This window comes from Ostrea edulis, chromosome 2 (genome assembly GCF_947568905.1).
Source record: "Ostrea edulis chromosome 2, xbOstEdul1.1, whole genome shotgun sequence".
In the NCBI taxonomy this organism is placed as follows: Eukaryota; Metazoa; Mollusca; class Bivalvia; order Ostreida; family Ostreidae; genus Ostrea; species Ostrea edulis.
The window spans coordinates 75,298,109-75,321,955 of record NC_079165.1 but is presented as its reverse complement, the minus strand read 5'-3'; the positions used below and the strand labels follow the sequence as shown (position 1 = coordinate 75,321,955).

The following is a 23,847-nucleotide window of genomic DNA, read 5'->3' as shown; positions in this document are numbered from 1 at the left end:
TCAAGTTTGAGCTTAGGCTTTGATGACAAATTTCAGGGATTGACAGTTTCCAGACTTCTTTGGCTATCCCTGCAGCAATTGCATGAAAAATTTAAACACGGAATTATATTAATGGGTTCCAAATCAAATTTGAGTTTAGGCTTTGTTGACCTATTTCTGGAAGACTAATACTGCCACATGGTATCTAGTTACATGTATTACTGGAAAACAGTTTAGTTAAACACGATAAGAGTATAAGAAACCATGTTTCATTTTTCAGATACTTTGTGATAATTTACATGAACACACAATGTATTTAGAGGTGTAGACGAAGAACTGGCTAGTTTACAGGTAATTTGCATTGGAATACAGTTTTTGTATTTATCTATTTTGCAAGCCTTTTTCCTCAGTAAAAATTATCAGCATTCATTATCATATTTTGATTTCTTCACTACAGAAATAATTAGTAACAAGTAAAATTATATTGTATTATTGACTTTCACTCTTTTGCCAGTAATTTTCAAACTCCCTATACCTGCGCATCAAATTCATTTGAACTAAAAAAAAATTCAAACTCTTTCTTTACCACTTCTAATACCACGACCTATTTATTTAGACTTTGAATTGGCCTCAACGATTGGAAATCTATGTCTTGTTTGAATGAAGAAGGTTTTCCTGTACGTGAAGTGTTAACTCTGACATATAATTAAGGTCTTCCGTAACAACGGAAGACCTTCTACTGATTGTGCTGGTTAAGATTATTCTTATTATTCTTTTTCTTCTTCTTTTTCCTAGACGCTAACTTTGAAGCTTCATATCTCGCTCATTTCTGCATGGATTTTGCTCACATTTTCAGGGTTTATAAACTTTACAGAACAATTTTAAAATCATGTTTTACATTTCAGAAATTCCCTTCTGTTCACGAGTTATTCCCCTTTGAATGAAATTTTAGGGGCTTTGGTTTCCAGACAAAGGCTCCGAGACTGTATACCCTTGAACAAAAAATGCATTGAAAATGAAAAGTAGGAGCATTGTAGTTGTGCACATCGTTTTTTGTTTTTTGATTACAGCGTTCGAAATGGTGGTTGACAGGGTTAAAAAATTAGGACTTCCAAAGGAGCAAACAATTACACATATTTTCCTTTGTATCTTTTAAACGAAAAATATTTTGCTAAGACGTGTAGAACAAAAGTTGTGCAAAATCTTAAAGAGCTTTCTTGTAATATCCCTAAAAAGGGGCTGGCCCCTTAAATTAGGGATTTGGGGATCTTCAAAGTTTTCGCTTTATAACTCAAAAACGGTAAATATTTCGATATGGCTTTCGCTGGAAAAGTTGTTCTTTAACATCTTATTGATCTCATAAACATAATATTTTGCTCGATTATTGTGTTATATATGAGTAAAAAGCTTGACCCGCAAACAGGTAACCGTATCATTAGGTAGGTGAAGAGGGGGGGGGGATATGCTTATAACTTAAATAAACTTGCTTTAATTGATAAATCTGACTTCATGAAATGCTAATATTCTTTTAAAATAAGGTTTTATCGTGATCTATGGTTCCTTTAAAAATCATCTATCGACAACTTTCTTTTTTTTTTTTTTTATCATTAGTAGCTTTAATATAAACAATCGTTCCAAAGAAAAAAGGAGGAAAAGGTTATCTCTTTTACGTTTGTTATTAAAACAACGATATATTTAATTGAAGAAACAAACCTTCAAGCATAGAATAACTCAGTCATTAACTACACGCATCTTACATACACCACGGGGTTTGTTTTTGTTTATAATTACGTAACCGCCTCGAGGAACCATCGCGTGTGAACCAGGGCATGTACACAAAGTAAACATTGTCGTCCTAAATATAACACAGAATGTTATGTTTTTTATCATATTGGATTTTTCGAATAATTCAGTCTTTCCGGGGATGTATATACTTGTTTATACGTCCCTGGTCTTACGTTTGATTTGTTTTAAATTCAAAACTCTAGAGCATTGAGTCAGGCATCAATTTTAAAATCTGCAATTTAATATACAGTTCGTTTCTCAATCATGTCTAATTGAATGTGTGTTTAATATCGGAGATTCATCGCTGCTGGACTAGCGATCTGTGATTTCACACTACTTTAACTGAACACACAAGCTTTACTCAAATTCTTCGTTTTGAAAAAGAAAATGGATACATTTTACAAACATAACGAATTATTTCTGAACATGTTTTGAGATCAATAGTTTATAATCATGATTAAACCAAATCTAAACATGCGTATAGAATATTCAGAAACCCATAGCCGACCAGTCTCATTTCAAATGATTTGTTGTTTTATTGTTTAAAAACAATGACTTTGATTAAACATTGATTCAGAACTCCTGGTCCGAATTATGTAACTTCGGCACGTGCCCCTGGCGTGAAATTCATACGCGACTTCTGTGCGCACTGTGTACATAATATACCTACATGTATTTACGCAGATAGATATTAAAATTTAATAAAATATTCAAGATTTGAGAGCAATTTATTTGATTTGTATGTATAAATAATTCAAACTCGATGAATTATTCTCTTCAGTCTGAATATTATGCTATCATAATTGTGTTGTTTGACAAAATATTGGTAACAGCTATATACCTTTATTGTATGTCCTGAGCCATAAATTTCATAAATTTAAATAGTAATTTTTTTCTTCATTATTGGGACTGAAAAGTTATGTCACACAGCTCCGAAGGAAGACCTCTCGTTGCTTTGCAACGAGCTTTGCTCTAATTATGTCTCTGGTTCTGGTAACCGTGAATCTACCTCCAGGGGTTGATCGATGGATCCAAAATGTGTGGAAATATCTTGTCATTCATGTGAAATCTTAATGATATCTCCATGAAATCTGATAAAATTGATTTAATCATATGCATACACTGTACATTGTACCTGTATATGTATATTTAATAAATTATTTCATTTGTTTTAAAAATTCATGAGGGCATGAATTGCTTCACGCCCGGCATACTTCATGAAGAGCGTTAGTCTCGTGTACTTTCAAAATTGAAATTTATTTCTTATAGTTACATTCTAATTTTATTTCTGTCCGGTTTCCCAAAAGTTAAAATAAATGCACTATATTCATATGCGCATTGTTTACAACTGCAAGGCATTAAGAGAAAATGGCTATCATTACAATATGTAGAACCATCGAAGATAAAAACATTGGAAATGTAAATATTTGGTCATATATATAATTCATAACTATTCATTTTGAGTAATTATTAAATGATAAGATAACGACATGCAAACAACTTTAATGTGATTGCGTAGCAGGTACACGTAACAGTAAATGAATTTTAGTAAAATATGCTTTGCCCCTCCCCCTCAAAACAAGAAAAATATATAGAACTTGTTTTAACCTTGAAGTATACTGAAATCTTTCTTTAAGGTTGACGCAGTCCCAATGCAAAAATACTCCAGGCTAGTACCTTAATATTACATCGTTATTGAATTCTTTACACGGTACTAAATGTGATATCTGTATAAAACATCTACATTGTGAGTAAAATCTGTTTAGGAAAGAATTACCTTCTTTCTTCTTGAGTTGAATTTCACCAAATTAAAGGATGTCATATTCACGTCAAATGAGTCTTATTCTAATTGCCCAATAAATTTACTATGAAAAACAAATTTAAAAAAAAACATGACTGTTGACTTATTATCCAAGACATGCACATAACGATTTACTTGAACTGTTAACTGGTGTTGTGGAGATATCACTGGGAGGATTTGTTTTCGCTGAGACATTACTCTCTACAGGTACATGTACACGTACTCGGTTCACCCGACCCAATACAATGCATTGTAGTAAATTCTCAAGTCTGATAGAGTGATAATATTGATACAACATATTACTGAATATCACATACATATCACCTAGTTACATGTGTGGTTAATGCATTTCACTTACTTTGGGTAATTACATGTAGTTACATCTACTGAGGTGTGAGGTGATTCAAACCGAGGCTATAATCATAATCAATGTACACGTGCTTGAATGATTTTCATGTTTTGATACCATTATGTTTTTTGTCCTCTTCAATCTTCTGTCACCACCAAGACCAGGGCCAGGATGTATTATTAATCATCTGATGGCTTCGGTGACATATTTCTGGTACCATGGAGGTGATTTTTCTTGCTACAGCAATACGGATCGATATAAAATTACTTCAATGTATGCTTTTTGCGTACATCATTGTACTTTTGGAAATTAGATGCTCTGGTGACATGCAAAGCAATGAACTAAATAATGTATGAAATATGTTTACAGTTATACAAAGCAAAGATTTACGCTCACCTGAGCTATCAGCTAAAGTGAGCTTTTCTGACCTATTGCCCGCCGTTCGTCCGTCTGCCCGTAAACTTCTTCTCCAGAACCACTTGGTCAATTTCAAAGCATCATTGCGTAAAGGAGATTCAGAATTGTTCAAATGAAGGGTCACACCCCTTCCAAAAGAAATACAATTAAGAAATTGTGAAAATATGGTGGCATCTTTTGAAAATTTTCTTCTCAAGATCCACTAGACCAGATAAGACAAAACGTATATGAAAGCTTCCTTGAAGCACGTAGATTCAAAATTGTCCGTCAATTAATGCTCCCTGAGGGCATATACACACTGTAGGACGAGGATGTAATAGATCAGTTTTACATAGAGATGTATAGGAAAAATCTTTTAAAATCGTCTCAAGAAGAACAGGGCCTTGATAAAACAGATAGCAATAGGTCAATTTTGTGACTCAGGTGACCTAAATCGTATAATCAAGGACAACAGGGCCATCATCAAACATCCTTAGGTATAGTGCAGAGTCAAGTTAGTTCAATTTGTGAGTCTCGGAGGTTGAATGAGACCACAGTAGGGATCAAAGTATTGCATGAAAATATATATGTAAAACGTCTTTAAAAATATTTCATGAAGAGCTAAGCCATGATTATTCATGTCGATAGGCAGGCATTATAAAAAGCAATGCACCCAAGGGTAGGATGAGGCCAGGATTGGGGTTACATTGAAAGCTAGCCTTCAATACATGAGATTATATAGGGGAAACAACTTTTAAAATATCATGAATACCCGGACCATGCTTAGTAGTATTAGTATGCAAGCATTGTCAGGTAGTCTAGATTCAAGTTTATTCAAATCCAGGCCTGAAGAATGGAGTAGGATGGGGCCTCAATAGGAGATCAGTTTTACATAAGAATAATATTTTGAAAATGAGACCAATGGGCCTTAATGGTATCTTGAGAATGCACATTACCAGTGTGTTTTTATACATCTCCATTTTCATACTCTTCTAGATGATAGATATATTGGTATAACTATCATACACAATTGATAATTTAGAATTCTTTTATATGTAAGTAAGTTTTATCACATCACAGCGAAATATAATTTTCTATTTGAGTTCTAAAAGGGTAAGTGAATGTTTACAGTTTTGAAAGAGGTTCATTAATCATTATACGTAATCAGTCTGTCTTTTTTATATCCATGTTGGAGTAAATCTTATTTTTATAATTGCTTATTAAAATCATACAAACAGTTTGTATGCTTGATGACTATTTTCTGTTGCATTTTCAATACGTAATGTCTATGGCCAATTAAACCCCCACCCTAGTACCTGAACCCTGGGATAACGAATTTCACAATTTTGGTAGAGAATTCATTATAATCATACAAACGTTTTGCCTCTATATCAAGAAATATAAAAGATTTTTTAAGATGCAAGGTGAAGATAACGAACAGTGATCAATCTCATAACTCCTACAAGCAATACAAAATAGATAGTTGGGCAAACACGGACCCCCCTGGACACACCAGAGGTGGGATCAGGTGCCTAGGAGGAGTAAACATCCCCTGTTGACCGGTCACACCCGCCGTGAGCCCTATATCCTGATCAGGTAAACGGAGTTATCCGCAGTCAAAATCAGTGTGCCAAGAACGGCTTAACAATCGGTATGAAACACGTCAGACAGCATTTGACCCAATGCGAGGTTGTATTGACGAACTAGATATAAAGCATTTACAGTATATGACAAACTTATTAGGGCCTGATCCTAGGAATCATGGATTTTCAGTTTTGATAAAGGACTCGATGTTTATTATAATCCCGCAATTTTGTTCTTGATGTCCAAGAGTATAGAAGAAGATTGTCTAAAATATAAAACATGCAAATTTTTATATATATGACAAGCTTAGTTTACACCTGAACCCACGGGTCATGATCTTCACAGTTTTGGTATACAGATCATTGCTCATAATAATCATGCTAACAGTTTCACTGCTTGATATCCAGATGTAAAGACGAAATTGTTTTAATGATTACATTAATTTTGATAGCTTTGGCCATACCCTCTCATGCCCCAGGGAGACAGGATCCATGTAATTCACAGACTTTGTTTCCTTTGACCCATAAATGTTACATAATGTATATACTAAAATTTGTTCTAGAACAAAATGTGAAAATGTTTAACAGTTTATGACCAACGAACGACAAGGGACAAAATCAGATATCAATAGGGTTACCTGAGTGACATAGGTGACCTAAAATCTTATTTTCAAGAGCAACATGACCAAGATTAGTCATATCAATATTGAAGCATCCTAAGGTAGTGCGGATTCAAGTTTCTTTAAATCAATGCCCTTGGGGTTCAATTTGGGCCACAAAACGGAGTCAGAGTTTAACATCAGAATAACAATTTTAAAATCGTTTCTAAAACAAATATGAATATGGGGTTTTGTTGGGCTATAATCTGGGATAAAATTTTACATGATACATGTACATGTACATGAAAAGAGGGCATCACTATGTTGTGTGGATTCAAGCTGTGTTAAGTCATGATCCCGTTTGGCTTAGGTGGGGTCATAATATGGGTTTAAATTATTTTCGTGGGATGAAAGTGGATAAAAACAATCCTCTGCAGAACAGCAGGACCCGTTGAGGCAGGTGAGCGTTGTGGTCCATGAGCCTCTTACATGGATATATTTGTATAATTATAATCGTTACGATTATAATATAGCTTATATCAATATCTTTACCACTTGTACGAATGCAAATACTTGTCTACTGGGGTGTACGAATGCAAATACTTCTCCACTGGGGATAATGCTGATCCAGTTTTTTGTAATTGCAGAGCCTGTGTAGAAATGATCCTCACAGTAATTTTGTGCCTCCAGTTTTATTGTGCCTCTGGGGATTTATCGAGGTAACAGAATCTTTGATAGTAAATTAAAAGTTCGGTGCTACTTTCCAAATACATATAGTAATTGTTAAACTCTTAAACATCATGTCGTTTTTCTTCTATATTTTAGACATGATATCATACACAATCTACTGAGGGAGCCCAAGTACGACCCCCTAATCGCTCCAAATTACGAAGATGGTAAGGTATTTTATACGCTATATCTTAGACATTATATTAGAAGATTTTTGGTGCCAACAATTTTCTGAAACTACGATATATACAAATATAGCTTATATCAATATAGGTACCACTTGACAGTACTCCCCTTTTAAAAATTTTATTTTGAGTTCTTGAGAAAACATGAAATTGGAGGGTTTTCTGGTTTACGTCATAACCCTTTTGATAAGACACAGTTTCAGTATAAATACCATGTTCTATGACAAGGTATGTATTGAAATTTTACTGTTCATGTGTATAGAAAAAAAAAGGAAGAAAATATGCACATATACGCAATGTACATTTAATGCCAGATAAATTCACTGTTTACCGAAACACACCTTCAGTGGTAGATCAAGAGTATCGCAAAATAAGATCATTTTGAAGGTTTAAAACCTTCCTCGATATTGAAACAAGACATTGAATCTTAATAAATGTTTTCTATCATTCAATCAACAAGTTACATTTGTGGAGAGAGTACGGATGGTTGAACAAACTCTCTGAGTTTGGATCACTTTGGTCCGAACCTTGACAAACTTCCGCTTTTTACTATGTATCTGGCACTCATAGGGGTTTGTATAAAGGAGAGTAACGTATTAGATATGCTTGGCTACCAAAGAAGGGTTTTATGAAAAGGATGTATACAGAGGAGTGTGTGGAACCCCCCCCCCCCCCCCATCACCTTTTTGTAGTGTATAAAAAATACGGAAAGAGCAGAATAATAACCCTAAACACCATTCAATCCTCCTCTTACAGGTATTGCATTTAGTTTTCATTTGCTTGATCCGATACGTTTATCCCATCCTCAAGGGTCACTGGATATTACACCTAAAGCCCATTAATGATGAATCTAAAGTAACTTCCGGTGACTTTGCCCCAAGGACAAATAAGCGGATTGCTGAATCTAACAGCTTCTGGGAACTTTATTCCTCCTTAGATTCCCACCACTTTAGCCTGCTGAAGCATGGACTTCAACTGTTTGACTAAAACATTAAATTACTGAAAGTTTCAATATGTTAATTTGTCAATGTCCTTAAGCACCTAACGTTACTCGTGAGTCAATTTTAATCCATCCATGTGTTATTGAAAATTTATCTCAACGTTCTCATGAATATAGGATAAAGTTTTTTTTGTACAACAGCCTGTGAAAACCATGATCTCTTGAAAATTTTAAAATCAGATCTCAGAGTCGAATTTATTACAGCATATGAAACTTTAGTCCCTGGAGTTCAGAAAAAATTACAAATTCTTCATTTTACCTAGCTTTTGTGGAATAACGATCAATTGCAGAAATCATACAATCTGGGGACAATACTATTGTTAATGGAATCGCTGTGCAATATTTTAAAAGCTGTCGTTATACATGTAGTCAATAAAATGGCTTTGGAGAAATTGTACAATACTTTAATCAGAATAATGGACGTAAAACACTTCAACAAAATCAGTTTTATGTGATTCCTCTAAAACACGAGGGAAAACTAAAACTATTTACAATTATTTGTCACTGGTGATCTATAACTAACATGCGTCTTTCTTGGAAAAGATTGGTATACTCTTACACAGATGTTTTGGTTTTTTATTACTTTGATGGCGACGTAAATTTTCGCGGTCACGTTTATGGTAAGAATCTTGGAGCCGAGTTTAAGACCTATCGCACATTTCCAAAGTACACAAAATTATATTTAATTTGCCTTTCTTGTGCATACAGTAATTAATTCTATATAGCAAAAATTAGCCAAAATACGGATTTAAATCAAATTGATTGTGAAGGTAGTGTTAGATAACTTTTATTACCCATGCACAACATTTATTCTGACGATGACGAAATTTTCGACTATCTTAAGGTAGCTCATTACACCAAAATTTTATTTAATGGCTCGTTAAAACACCTCTTATGAAGTATGATTTCACCATCGAAAGAGTGATACAAGGTCTATGAATATTTCCGTTTTTGTTGAAGAAGCAACTACATGTATCTATGATGCCATAAAGTCTAGTCTTTAATTTATCGTGAAGAATGGTCGCGCAATGTTGAAAAACCATACGTTTTGATGTTGTTAATTCAAGAAATGATTTGTGCTAAAAGTTCTTTAGAATTTTTTCGAATCCACATTTGATCTATACCACGTGTGACATATGCTGTGGCACAATATGTTTGAAGTTTCTCCTTTATAGCTGTTAATATTTGCGTGAGGAGCAAAGCTAGGAGAATGGTAGAACATTTACTGGATCCAGTAATGTATCTTTGTAAGGGTTTTTGTGAAGTTTAGGAATTCAGTATAGGTACGGTAACTCATATTCATCCTTCCCATTGACTGGGATATGAAATATTGACTGGCGTATGAACTTTTTGTTCCAGTCCGCCTGAGAAATAGACCGTTTCGGGCGGTCTGCGATTTCCAACCCTAAGCCCTGTTATTTGTCAGGGAATGGATTTGTAAATCTTTCTGTAAGTGTTTGTATCTATTATTAATCAAAGTCGAACTGGATTTAAAAAAGGGCAGAGTAAACAAATGGAATTCTGAAGAAATAAATATCACCCCAGGCCATAAAGAACTGACTACTACAGTACACACTCGGATCACCTCTGTCAATTCCATCTAGATCCAGTGTACTGGAATCTGCGGAAATTTGCCGACTGCTGCAGTGCAATCACTCACAGTTTAGGTGGCAGGGGACATTTTCTTTGGTTTTGAAACATGTGGATAGGGGGTGTACACCACAGTCAGATTATGACAGACCAATGAAAAATCATATTTCCCTTTTATGTCAATACTTGTATTTCATATTAGTGTAGTTAATAAATTATGACCCTAAATTACATGTAATCTATAAATACTGGTGCTGGTGCACAAAACATGCTCTGAGCAGGTTCCCCCTTTTTGCTTTGTTTTTCTCTCATTTGGGCTAATCCGCACCACCCCCACACCATCACAGTACCAAACATGGGGGATTTAGACACTGTGCACAATCAAGAACCCTATCTGCCGTTCTCAAAAATCTACCTCTCATATGGGGCCATCCACCTTCCCTCACAGCTACAGCCCTTTTGCTGGACCCTGCATGTTTTCACCGGAATTTCTTCAGCAACTGACCACATGTCTTAGTTTCGTATTTGCACCCATCTATATGCTAGGAATCATGGTGACACTTACATGTATATGAATTTTTTTATTAAGCTCTCAGCTACATTTGACATGCATCCTAAAATTATTGTATGCATTTTTACACATGTAATATCACTTCAAATATGGGGTATTTCCATTTTTTGAAAAAGTTGACCGGGCCTATAGTGCGAAACTGTCCCCTGCTACATGTACCTTAGATGAATGATTCTCTGACCGCTCCACCATCGTACAATGCTTCTTCGTTTTAAAAGATTTGTATTGTCCGTGAATTGATGTGCTCAAGAATTCGCATTGAAAAAGAAGAATAATTCAATTACTGTACACAGTAATTGAATTGATGCGCGCATTAATCAATTGAATTACTGCTCTATAGCGCACACCAATTAAATCATTGATATCACCAATTTATTTGAACACCGTTAATTATGGGGCGCATCAATTAAGCAGAATATAATGCTATCAACAATTCAATCATTGCACACAATAATTTAGATTTGAAGATATCATCATTATTTGAAGAGATCTTTAATTGAATTGCTGCGTGCATCAAATGAATGGATATCATCAAATAGGTTAAGTGTCAACAGTTGCTATTACATTTTCAAAATAAAGAAAAAAGAAAGTTGTCGTGTTTAATTGATGTGCTATATCATTGTAGATTTCCCCACAAATATTTCGGTTCAACTCATAATAAAGAATATACATAGTCTTGATGAACTTCATATGGTAAGTGTATTCACATCAACATCCGCCACATTGGTATGATAAAAATTTCCATCTTCTATGTTCACGAAATACCAGTCTCATAATGGAACTGATTTTAAAAATTGTTTTTATATAGGACTTTTCCGTAGATGTCATATTCAGACAACAATGGGTGGACAAGCGTTTGGTATTTAACCATACAAAAGTATCTTCTTTGGAGCTGGATCAGAAGATGATCGAGAAAATTTGGGTGCCCGATTCTTTCTTTCCGAAGGAAAAGAGAGCTAAAATTCACGATGTTACCGTTCCCAACCGTCTTCTACATATTTACAAAAACGGAACCGTGTTTTACAGTATGAGGTTGGATTTAGTGTTAAATACCGTTTCTGTTCTTGATGTCCTAATGTTGACGACTCTCAAATCTAAAATTAAAAATGGTTTTCGCGGATAGAAAATAGTTCCATGTAAGCAGGAATTCGGCAGATCTGCATCTTACCAAGACCTGTCATACGGTGTAATGTTTTATAGATTTTGCCAAAAAAATACCCCTTTGTTTAAATCATAGCAATGAAAATGTACATGTACCATGAAATAGGTATTCCATATGCTGAATATCTACTATAACTTACGGGAGGAAACTCAAAAATGTGTAAAATCCCTTTGATATAACGATCTAGTTCGTCAATACAACCTCGCATTGGGTCAAATGCTGTCTGACGTGTTTCATACCGATTGTTAAGCCGTTCTTGGCACACTGATTTTGACTGCGGATAACTCCGTTTACCTGATCAGGATATAGGGCTCACGGCGGGTGTGACCGGTCAACAGGGGATGCTTACTCCTCCTAGGCACCTGATCCCGCCTCTGGTGTGTCCAGGGGTCCGTGTTTGCCCAACTATCTATTTTGTATTGCTTGTAGGAGTTATGAGATTGATCGCTGTTCGTTATCTTCACCTTGCATGAAGAAAAATAATCAATAGTATTTACGAAGGTTTCTATATATGAAAAGTAATCCAAATACGTTTACACCAACTTACAAGTTGTCATTACTATTAAAGTGTCTTAATTTTCACATAGAATAGAGATGACCCTTTCCTGTGCGATGGTTTTACAAAATTATCCACTGGACAGGCAGGTGTGTCCAATAACGATTGAAAGCTGTGAGTATTTCCTATATATCTGTATGGTATAAACTTACTTTCGCAAGAACTTATCTCTGCTGAGAGATGAGATATTATTTGTCAAAATGCGCATCTGGTGCATCAAAATTGGTACCGCATAAGTTTTACATTATGACCCCTAGGTCGAGGCCTCTGCTGGTGGACTGTTAGTCCCCGAGGGTCTCTACAGCCCAGTAGCTAAGTACTTCGTTACTAGCTTGAAAATACGGATGTATATTTAATTGCTGTTATAAAATTTAGAAATTCTTTTCAAAATTAAGGATTATCTCCCTCATGCATAGCTCTTATCCTTGGACGAATTTGGCTCCACTTGTTTGGCACGCTGTTTTTGGCTATATTTAGATCTAAAACTTCATAGTTATTTCGGATTTCAAACATTTCGGTTGAGCATCACTGAAGAGACATTATTTGTCGAAATGCGCATCTGGTGCATCAAAATTGGTACCGTATAAGTTTTACATAATAAAGATGGCAGTGAAAATAATATATATAAATTTATCAAAACACCTGATACGGAATAATTATGTACGTGATTAAATATATGAATAAATGCTGTGTACAGTATGTTTTCATTTTGGGACGGATTGTACAATGTACTAAATCCCTTTCAGCATAATATATACATGTATATAACAAATGTTTTTCTTATTCTAGTAAATCCACATTCCATTCCAGAGTGATTGATAATGAACTTGGGCAAAAAGCTTTAATAGTATGAGGCAAAACGTTCAGAATAGATAAGAAGTTAAAGACAAAACTTTTTTTTATCAGATAGTTACACAAGGGAAAATATAGACTTCCACTGGACCAGCCACAGTCCTGTTCAAATTCCTTCTGTGTCACTCCCACAATTCACCATGCCAGAAACTGTTAAAACAACCTTGTGTGAGACAGAGTACGGAGAAGGTATCAGTCTTTGAACATTTAAATAACGGTAGAATTGACACACTTAATTACATTGACGCTTCCACGTCGTCAGGGTAGGTGCGGATATCATCTCCGCACAGCCAATCAGAATCGCGGAAGAATTGTCCGCCATTACCTCCAACAAAACCATACATTCTATAGAGAATGCAAACCTTGATGTTGGAGGTATTGATATGGTTGCTTTGAGATCGTTTACAATGGTGAAGAAGACCTGCGCTTGGGGTAAATGCAGCAGTGATACACGATACCCAGAATGGATGGAAGGCGTGAGATTTATTCTATTTCCAAAACCAGAGTCACAGAAAGATAAATGTTTACGTTGGATAAAGGCCTGCGGTAGGCCCCAGTGGCAATTTAATGAGAGCAAAATAAAGTAAGATTTTTTTTTTAAATCAAACACTTCAATGAAATTAAACTCTGTATTAGTAATAGTTAAGTCGGAAACAGATAATATACGCAGGCACCTAAAGTGCGGATAGCGTACTAATACATAAATATATCTTATGCCCATACCACCCCCACCCCCACTCATTGAAAAGCGAATATAGAACCAATATATTATCCAAAACATGTGTTTTCCCTGCCGATCACCTCTGTAGCTTTCTTTTTGGGGATTCGAAAATATGTGTAAAGGGGGAGGGGGTAGATGTACGTGCATAAGATGTATGTACTTGTATACACTATCTATAATTCAGGTGCCTGTGGTGATAAATACACATGCCGTACATGTCAAGTGTATGTAGCCTGAATATTGAGCCAAAAACTACATGGTGTGTATATATACCACTGCGTAGTGTCATAATTTAAATTAGGAGTCAACCTCTACTTTTTTTTTTACTGTGCTATGATCTTTGAAAGAATTCCCCATCTAAATTATTTTCATACATTTATTTAGGGTCGATTTATAGTAACTTAGGTTCTGGTCTTGGTGTCTTTATTTCCTGCACAGCCATAATTACATGACTGTCAGAATTTCAGCTGTAATGTTTCTATGTAACAATTGATGATTAAAGATTTTTAAACTCATTCATAGAATTTATGTCCATATATTTTGTACTAAAATATGCTTCAGAGTTTAGATATTAGAGCAAAACTGAGTTCAGAATAAGTCTTCGACCAAAACATACATTTCAATAAAATATAGAGCGTAAAACTATACCTTAAAAGTTGACTCATTTATGGCACTACGCTGCACATGTATGTATACCTGTTCACTACTCTACGTCCCGGGGGTGGAGATAGAAAACTTTCAAGGCGTGCGTGCAACCTAGTTTAGTACCTTTTCCACCCAAAAGAGAGGGAGAGGGGGTGATGGTGGTGGTGAAGACCCAAAATGGCCCTGTTTTTTAATGTAATGTTCGATCAAAGGTTAGGGGTGCAATTTTCATTGTCCCCTAGATCCGCCACTGCGTTCCTGATTTAACTAATAAGCCCCTCTCAGCATTATTGTTTCTTCTAAATACAATGATTATATGTACATGTACACTACAATGGGATTTTAAATTTATATCATTAGCATCTTGCTTAATGTGATAATTATTTGGCATTTGCACAAAGCTACAAATATTTTTTTTCTTTATAGATTCGTTGGATATGCTTAGTACGGCAGCACAATTTAAGTCAGAGAACTACAAGACCAGCTAACAACGGCAGGGAAAACTCTTCATCAACAGAGCACCCTGAACCATCGCCGACAACTCCATTTATCAATGGAAGTTGAAGATCAACCCCATCATCAGACAACTCCTTTTGACATTCAAAATATTCTACTGCAAAACAAAAAATCCAGGGTTGTTTATATTTAATACCAATTTGAAACATGCAACATTTTGTTCTCTGTTGGAGTTTTTGGACATCTGAGTAAGTTTCCTAGTATGTAAAAAGGAGGGGCATAACAAATATGACAAAAGAATCGCAGTTATTAATACTGATGAGGCTAAGCCATAATTTGGGAATCTAGAACTTTGCATCAATATTTTCTATTTCAACACAATGCGTTGGTGATACATTCTGTGCCTGGATTGACTTAATGTATGTTGTGTTAGGGATGATATTATCAACATCATGAGTGAACTGAGTATAAAGCTCAATTCCCAACAACCCTCGCTATCATTCATTGTGCAGAAATGAACACACAGAAAGCATCTAGCTTCTTTAAAACTGCAGTCGCAAATGCATTCTGACTACAAATCACCTACAACCTTAATCGGATTTATGGCTTGTGACCCTTTATTATATTTGTAAGTGAACTATATACTGGAGCTATGTCAGGTGTGGCCATTACAGAGAAAATCGGATTTTACAAACTCCTTCATGAATCATCAATTTATGGTGGCTGGAATTATTCCATTATGACAGTCAACGGTTAGGGGAAATAGGTCTGCACCTCAATATTCCTGCATTTGTAAGTAGTGGTACCCAGATGTCCCAAGCTGATGGTGACCCAAACAAAGACAACTCGTACTGCCATAGGATTCTTGTTGATGGAACAATTCACAAAATTAGAACATTTAAAATTGTATCTCATTGTAGCCCCACCAGTATATTTGGAGACATCAATAAAGGTTGGACAGTTTATTGTGTGCACTATATGAATACTTGGTCTCATTTCTTTAATATCAAATATTTTTATATCCGTTAAAGCATGAATGTACTATATGTAACCGATTTTTCCCCAATTATTACTGTGATAGTGATCCCATTAAAGAAATTGTTAATTTATGTAATTACAATGGTACAATAGATTTGTGTAACTATATAAAAATGTTTTATTCACAGAAAAAAGGTCTTTGAATTTGTTTTCTAAGTCTTTGTATCATTACTGTGTATCATCAAGTTTTCTATTGTCTGTCATTTAATATAATCTTGACTGCATGCCAAGATGGTGATGTCCATATTTAAAAGACTGAATCATACTAAAATCATTTGATTGTGTGTTGTTTTCTTCAATTGAAAATACTTAGTATTGGTTTTGGGGTGGACCTGGAATACAACATTCAATGCTTAATTGTCCTTATCATATTAAACAATTTCATAAATATCTCATTGTGGATATCTAGGTCTACAATATTCATACAAATGAAGTAAAACATTTAAGGAGGATTGTGTTTTAGTGGCATACTTACTGATAGTTCAAGAAGACAGTCACAAAAGAATGCAAGCAAGCAAATGAAACATTTTAATGGAACGGTGAACATAGCATATATTGTTATTTAGTCTTAATTTGTTAACAAACATCGTAACTTCTGTAACAAAACAATTAAAACTCAGTAAACTTTCATAATTTACCCAGCTGTGCAGTAAGTATATATGACAGTTGAATGGTTAGACGATATGACGTTTCTCTTCGCATGCTACGGAAGCATCTAGCACTTGCAATACTATAGTTTCTTCCGGGGTTTTACTTATTGGAATTTTGTGAACGTAACCTTCTTTGGAGTTTGTCAGACTTTTTGACAGACTTTTACGTAAAAATACACGAGTAAACGAAGCGATTGATAACGTATTCAGTATAAGATCTAAATCGCTCGCCATGATGTTTACATATGTAACCACGTGACTTTCGTTGCAATCTGTGGGCGGAGTGTGAATTCGCTGTTGCAGTTCTCTAAAGATACGTGGCTTCCTCTTCAGAACATTCGCTTCTTTTAGTAAACGTCATAGGTGTGACGTCCTGTGGGGATCCAGTTCAGAATAGGTCCTCAGTACCCATTGCTGGTCATAAGAGGCGACTAAATGGGACGGTCCTTCGGATGAGAACGCAAAAACCGAGGTCCCGTGTTACTGCAGGTGTGACACGATAAAAATCCCTTCCTGCTCAAAGGCCGTAAGCGCCGAGCATAGGCTTAAATTTTGCAGCTCTTCACTGGCAATGCTGACGTCTCGTCTCGATATGGGTGAAAAATTCTCGAGAGACGTTAAACAATATTCAATCAATCAATCATAGGTTTGACTCGGTGCCTGAATCGAGTTTCGAGCCCAGGCCTTTTTAATTTTACGGTGCCATGAAATGAACCTACTTTGATAAGGATGAATGGAGGTCGGCAGAACTGGATAGCATTTTATATAACTGTAGGATTAGCTCAGTAAAACGTATAATGTCCGAAGTGAATCTAGGAACCCGAAAAGCTTCCGTGTATCACATTTATTCTATACATTGAATATGAATTCATATCTTGGTGCTTGCATTGTTGTCATATTTGTGAATTAGCGATTGCGCTAATTATGAATCCCGCTAAGATATAGCACATACAGTATCTAACTTTACCATTATACAGAAAACAGATCCACTAGAATATGCTTCAAAAGAATATGATTTTATCGTGCTATTTTCACGGTCATGGTTTTAAAAAGATCTATCAATACTTCTCATTACCAGCACATTAGAGTTATCGCGCTTTGATGACTCTTGTGCGTCATTGGTAAGAAAATGCACAAGTCTCGCGAGCAAGTGCGAGATTACTGGGACATAAACGAAACGTTCATAGCACACACACCCCTTTTTTAAAGTTAAAGTACATGGTGTACTTTTAAATAAAATAGCCATTGGTCAAACTGCATTTTAAAAATATTCTAACCCTAGTTTATCAAGGATGTTACATGTTTTTTTTAAAACTCTACTACACCTATTATAAAAATTCCAAGCAACGATGTTCTCTGTCCTAAGACAATCAATATTTTCTAATTTTCAAAATAGCTTAGATGCAGTTTAGAAACGCATTTGTTGTGTTAATTAGTGTTACAAACGTCTAAAAAAAAAATGCAGTTTGGCAAATATATAACTTATTCTAAAATATTTGAAAATGAGAGAGAGAGGGTGGGGGGTACATTAACGAGTACAAAGTCCATGCCATATGAACCTGTCCAAATTGTATGATTAAATAGAATGTCTTCATAATAGGACAGAATGATTTTAATAACATATGAATCCCATTAATTACAAGAAAAGTTATTGTGTCGGATGTGTATATTGGTTTTTTCCTTCACAGTTCTTCTTGCGATTGATGCTTTATATCGGTCAGATTTGGCAGATTTAGTACCTGTACTCCTTCAAATAGTTTGATAAGTTCGTCTGTATTCTTGTAAGAATAATCAATTCCTAAATTTGCCTTTAGAATTTTAATCAGTGTCGTGGTTTGCAGTCGGTTATAATATGTATTCGATACCATAATTTATATTACGTATGCCTAAGTAATGTTTACGTATGTTGTCCCGGTAGCACGACTTTACGCGCCTTTAATTTGAAGAGTTCCAATAATGGAAATGATAAGTATTACATGTCTCTCATTTTCTTTTCATTAGACTTAGATTAAACCATCGATACATATTTTGTCTTTGTAGTTGGAGACTTTGCCTGTTTACTTCTTGAGCTCAGGTTTGAGCGTAACACTGGCTACTACATTTCGCAGATTTTCATTCCAAGCATACTCATCGTAGTGTTGTCGTGGGTGTCTTTCTGGGTTGACATAGACGCTATTCCTGCACGTGTGTCACTAGGTGTCCTCACAGTTCTCACCATGACAACGCAAAGTTCCGGTGCACGAAGTGCGTTACCTCGGGTGTCTTACATTAAGGCCATTGATGTTTGGATGGCTGTTTGTCTTACATTCGTCTTCATGGCTTTGTTAGAATTTGCATATATTAATGTAGTTTCCCGACGAAAATCCCGACCAGTTAGCACCAACTCGCAGTGTCAAATGGTTCTGAAGAAAGGCGTAAGTATAAACAAGTTCCTGACCCTTTTGCAGCAAAGTTATAGAGTTTTTAATCCCCATTTCATACTTGTATAATGTGTATATTGGAAAATTATTGTAACAGTCGTACACAATGCAGTGTCGTATGTTTCAACACTTTGAAGAGGAAAACTCAGGAAAGAAAATTTAACATATTTGCGAGGTACATACATGCATGAGTCCTCAAAGGGACGTATAACATTAATCCAATGTCCAAATCATTTCAAATGTCTGGCATTGACCGTAATATATTTTTACGGACAGAAAACTGCACTTTGTTGACTTGTTTTGTAGAGACAAGAAATATTCTGCAACATAAATTTTGAATTGTTTCAATCATTTATAAATCCAAAGATTGAGCCTCTGGCTGATGCATGTGAACTTCGAATTCAATCAAAATTTGTTATCCCAGAATATCCAATAAGCATATAAACGCATGTATTTACAGTTTTTTCTCTCCTCTAGATGTCGCCCTCGCCAATGATGCCAATCTTGAAGCACATCGATTTTAAGAAGAGAGCACGACATGTGGATAAAATAGCCAGAGTTATGTTCCCTTTGATCTTTTTTCTGTTTAATATTGGCTTTTGGGTATTTTACCTGAGCATAAACACGGAAAATAAATTCTAATGGGACAAGAAAGACCCAGTTTGGTATTGGTCATCCTTAGATGAAATGATAAAAAAGATTGTGAAAGTTAGACAATCTGCGACCTTTGTCTTGTTTACTAGGGACTATTCTGTTCATTTGCAACACCCCTGACAATCGGAGATGGTGAAGAACCCCCAAGTATAGTAACGACTTAAATGCGCATGCCTTTCCTTTGATACATGTAGCTCTTTTGTGATTGAGGAAAATTTGCTTCGATAGACTGTTTATGTGGGAGACGATGTGAAAAAAGCGCTTTTGATTTACATTTTTCTGCGATAACGACTGGTGACTGAACAGAAGAAAGTATAATCCCGGATTGAACTTTTAACAAAGACAGACAGTGAAGTTAAACGGAAGTTCTTTTATATTTTGTCTCTGAATACTCATGAATTTACATCATACAATCCCGTGGTTATATAGCAAATGCTTATATCATTGTCGTGCGATACCGGTGTCTCCGTGTTGTTATACGCATACAAGAAAATAGTCCCACTGCAAAGAAGATTTAAACAAAGGGATACTAAAGACATCGTATGCTCTACTTCTTTGATACGCTTGTTGATGTCTGTTTATATACACCCATCATGGACGGTCTGTGTTATGGTATAACCGTAGTGCGTCTGTCTATTCGTCTGTCAGCAGCTTGTGGGTCAGTACTGATAAGGTCAAGGTCATTAAACTTGTTACAAATGGTTCTAGTGAGTAGAGGAAGAAGCTATGCCTACTACGTTACAAAGTTATAATTTACATGGGCAATTTTTTTGGGGCACAAACTACTAGTAAGGCTAGAATAATTACACTCGATGCACATACTAGTATTCAACAATCACGCACGTGTTACACACGTGTTGTATATTGGTATGGTGCAGTGTTTTGTGTTTGTCTGCTGTTTGTCTGTTCATACATTAGCACCTTTTGGAAAGGATAAAACAAGTACTAACAAGGTTAAGAAAATCAAACCTAGTATACATGTTTCCCATGCTGTAGTGTTGATGCCAAGCAAAGAAAAGAATGATTTCGCTTTTCTAGTTATACTTTATTAGGGAGAAATCTTTCTTGAAATTGATATTTCTAAGCCATCTTAAAGAGAACATTTCATTGATACTCTCTGAAATTTGAGAAAATGTCCACAGAAAACTACCAGAAGCATTTTTTGTTATCTTTGGATGTTAATCACTGTAGTACGGATTACACGTATATTGGACCGGCGTATTTTGGATGTTAATCACTGTAATACAGATTATATTGGATGGGCGTATTTTGGATGTTAATCACTGTAATACAGATGATATTGGATAGGCGTATTTTGGATGTTATCAAAAATATTTTGTATGCAAAATTTCACATATTGAATCACGCAGACTGACATATCATGGGCTCTTTGGTATTCTTTGGAAATAAAATATTTGTAACTCATTACCAATACCTATAAATGATAAAATACCAAAAAAATACAAATTGCTATACGCCTGTCGAAGACAGGACGTACTGTGGTATGGCATCGTCCGTCTGTTTGTCCGGACCTTGTGGGCAGAATACAGGCCGAACCGTAAGCTCCAGAATTTTACAACTTGGTGCATTGGATCACCATCATGAGAGGAAAATGTATATTGTTTATTAAGATCAGAGATCAAATGTCAAGGTCGTGGTATCATTTAGTAGGGAAACCTTATAGGCAGGATACAAACCGAACCGTAAGCTCCAGGATATTGCAACTTGGTACATTTGATCACCATGATGAGTCAAAGATGCCTATTGTTTTCAAGATTAAAGGTCAAGGTCACAATATCACTTGGTAGGAACACATTGCAGGCAGGATACAAACCGAACTGTAAGCTCCAGAATATTAGAACTTACTACATTTGATCACCATAATGAGAGGAAGATGCCTTTTATCTTTCAAGGTCAAGGTCGCAATATCACTTAGTAGGCAGGGGTCCCTTTTACAAAACATTTTAAATTGTATTACACAGTTATAAGTTTAAATGAATGAATTAAAACGTGTCTGAGACTTAATTGGATTTTACATTAACGAGAAAAGTTGGTCGTAAGTTCTTTTATAAAATGCACCCCAGTATACAGACCGAACTGTTGGGGCTAGGACCATCCACCTAGGTACACATACACTTTATGCCTATTGTTTCTTAAGGTCAAAGGTCAAGGTCGTAGTGGCAGGATGCAGACCAAATCGTCGGGGATAAGACCATCAAACCTTGTACACATACATATTATGCCAAGTGAAAATATTACATAGAGAGTACATGAGTTGTCTGTTTTTATGATGCAAGGAAAGTATGTCACGCCCTGATTACTGATACTATCTAAAGCCAAGTTCTACAAATCATGATGTAAAAAAAACATCCTATATTAACTTTTCACGGGCGTATTATGTGCCGATGGCGGTATTCTTGTTTGTTGGGAAAGAAAGATAAATTCCAACGCTTATTTCCATGAAAACTGACCAGCAAAAACGAAAATAACGACATTTTAATTAGCACGAACAGGTGGTACGAAAATCAGACCAGTTGGATACAAACACTCCTCTAACACACACACCCCCCCTCTCTCTCTCTCTCTCGAGGAACAAAAACCCCGTACAACACAAAACAGTTGACGAGTATATACATTTCAAATAACTGTGCGTGTATATGTTGACTTTATGTAACCGGAGAAATGTTCATATGCTCTGATATGCAATTTTTGTTTAGTGTCTGTCGTTTCTTTACATGTTTATAAACACCAGTTTTACTCAAGTTCTCGTATTATTCTCGCTACATGTATGTACAGTTTACTTATTATGTACATTTTTATCTCTTTATAAATTTCTTCAATAAAATGTGCCACACAGAGAGGCAGCTCTATCATAATTGCATGTACAGTTGTAGTATGCAGTTAATTACTGAAACATACTTCTAGAATCTTCGTACTAAGTACTGAGAGAGGACCACTCAAAGGTTTCTTCTCGGAGTAATTCAAATATAACTAGCATTTCAGCTAGATTGGTGCACCATGACCTACTTTAGGGGAAGAAGTAAGTCCAGATTTTATTCGGTATGGTCACAAGTATTGCTCTGAAATTTTATCACAACCTCCCTCTCAGAGAAATACATGATCCTTCACATTTCACCGTTGCGGTGGTTTAGACGTAGAGCGTTCGCCATGCGCAGAAGGTCGGGGTTCGAATTCCGGCCCCGACAGACCTAAGGTGTTAAAACAGGTAGTGACAGTTCCATCGCTAAACGCTCGGCATCAGGTGTGAATGTCACGGGTCCTCGATGATGACATTAAAATCCGTGTCGCAGTAGGTGTGGCACGCTAAAGAACCCTCACTGCTCTGTGGCCGTAAGAGCCGAGCATGGGCCCAAATTTGAAGCCCTTCACCAGTATTGGTAAAGTCTCCATATGAGTAAAAAATTCTCGAGAGGGATGTTAAACAAGATACAATCAATCAATCAATCGTACTGAGAGTACTGTTGAAATGGCACCGGTGTCACACAAGGGAGCCCTGAATTACACCGCACTACGGTAAATGATTAAAACCATCTATGCTAGTAGGAAAACCGGTTAGATATCACTCATTGTATTCAATTGTAATCCGTTATCGTTCGTAATAAATATATGTAACTATCTATTTCAGAGGCTGTCGTAACAAATCATAAATCTGTTTCATTAATTCTACTAATCTAATTATTGTCTAATTTACTTCTTCCCCCGAAATACATCTAAGTCAACTGTTCAAATATTTATATCGATTAACCTTTCTTCTCAAGAAAAAACTTCGAATCACAACATATGGCAAATGTTTTCATAGATGTTTTTCAATGCAAATAATCAAATTATGGATCACTTGAGATAAAATCAACACATGGTTACAATTTTACATTCGTGTGACATTTGCTTATAACGACAGACGATAACGATTTAATACCAGATTTACTAATATGAACAGTCGATTGGTTTTAAAGTATGACAAACATATATAGCTATGAAATAGGGATATAATTATACGTACTATGATAAATGTCGGACAAAATTCCACAGAACAGATGTCGGTACCGAATATTGAACCAGAGGTATACAAAACGTCCATTTCCTTCAGCTATTTTATCAAGTGCCA

The 23,847-nt window shown here is 35.6% G+C and overlaps 1 protein-coding gene across 4 annotated transcripts in view; it reads left to right on the top strand.

Annotated features, from left to right (window-relative positions):
• Positions 1–22,579, top strand: part of LOC130046253 (glycine receptor subunit alpha-2-like) — a 57,337-nt gene extending 34,758 nt beyond the window's left edge. For 3 of the 4 annotated variants that reach the window (XM_048916346.2, XM_048916343.2, XM_056153614.1), the window contains exons 2-9: positions 7,140–7,211; positions 7,318–7,388; positions 11,193–11,260; positions 11,376–11,599; positions 12,317–12,399; positions 13,192–13,326; positions 18,688–19,061; positions 19,545–22,579. In XM_048916346.2, the coding sequence (XP_048772303.2) occupies positions 7,153–7,211; positions 7,318–7,388; positions 11,193–11,260; positions 11,376–11,599; positions 12,317–12,399; positions 13,192–13,326; positions 18,688–19,061; positions 19,545–19,709 (1,179 nt within the window). In that variant the 5' untranslated portion in view covers positions 7,140–7,152 and the 3' untranslated portion in view covers positions 19,710–22,579. The remainder of the gene's footprint in view (positions 1–7,139; positions 7,212–7,317; positions 7,389–11,192; positions 11,261–11,375; positions 11,600–12,316; positions 12,400–13,191; positions 13,327–18,687; positions 19,062–19,544) is intronic. The other variant, XM_056153615.1, reaches the window with a different exon arrangement.
• The last annotated feature ends 1,268 nt before the right edge of the window (positions 22,580–23,847 follow it).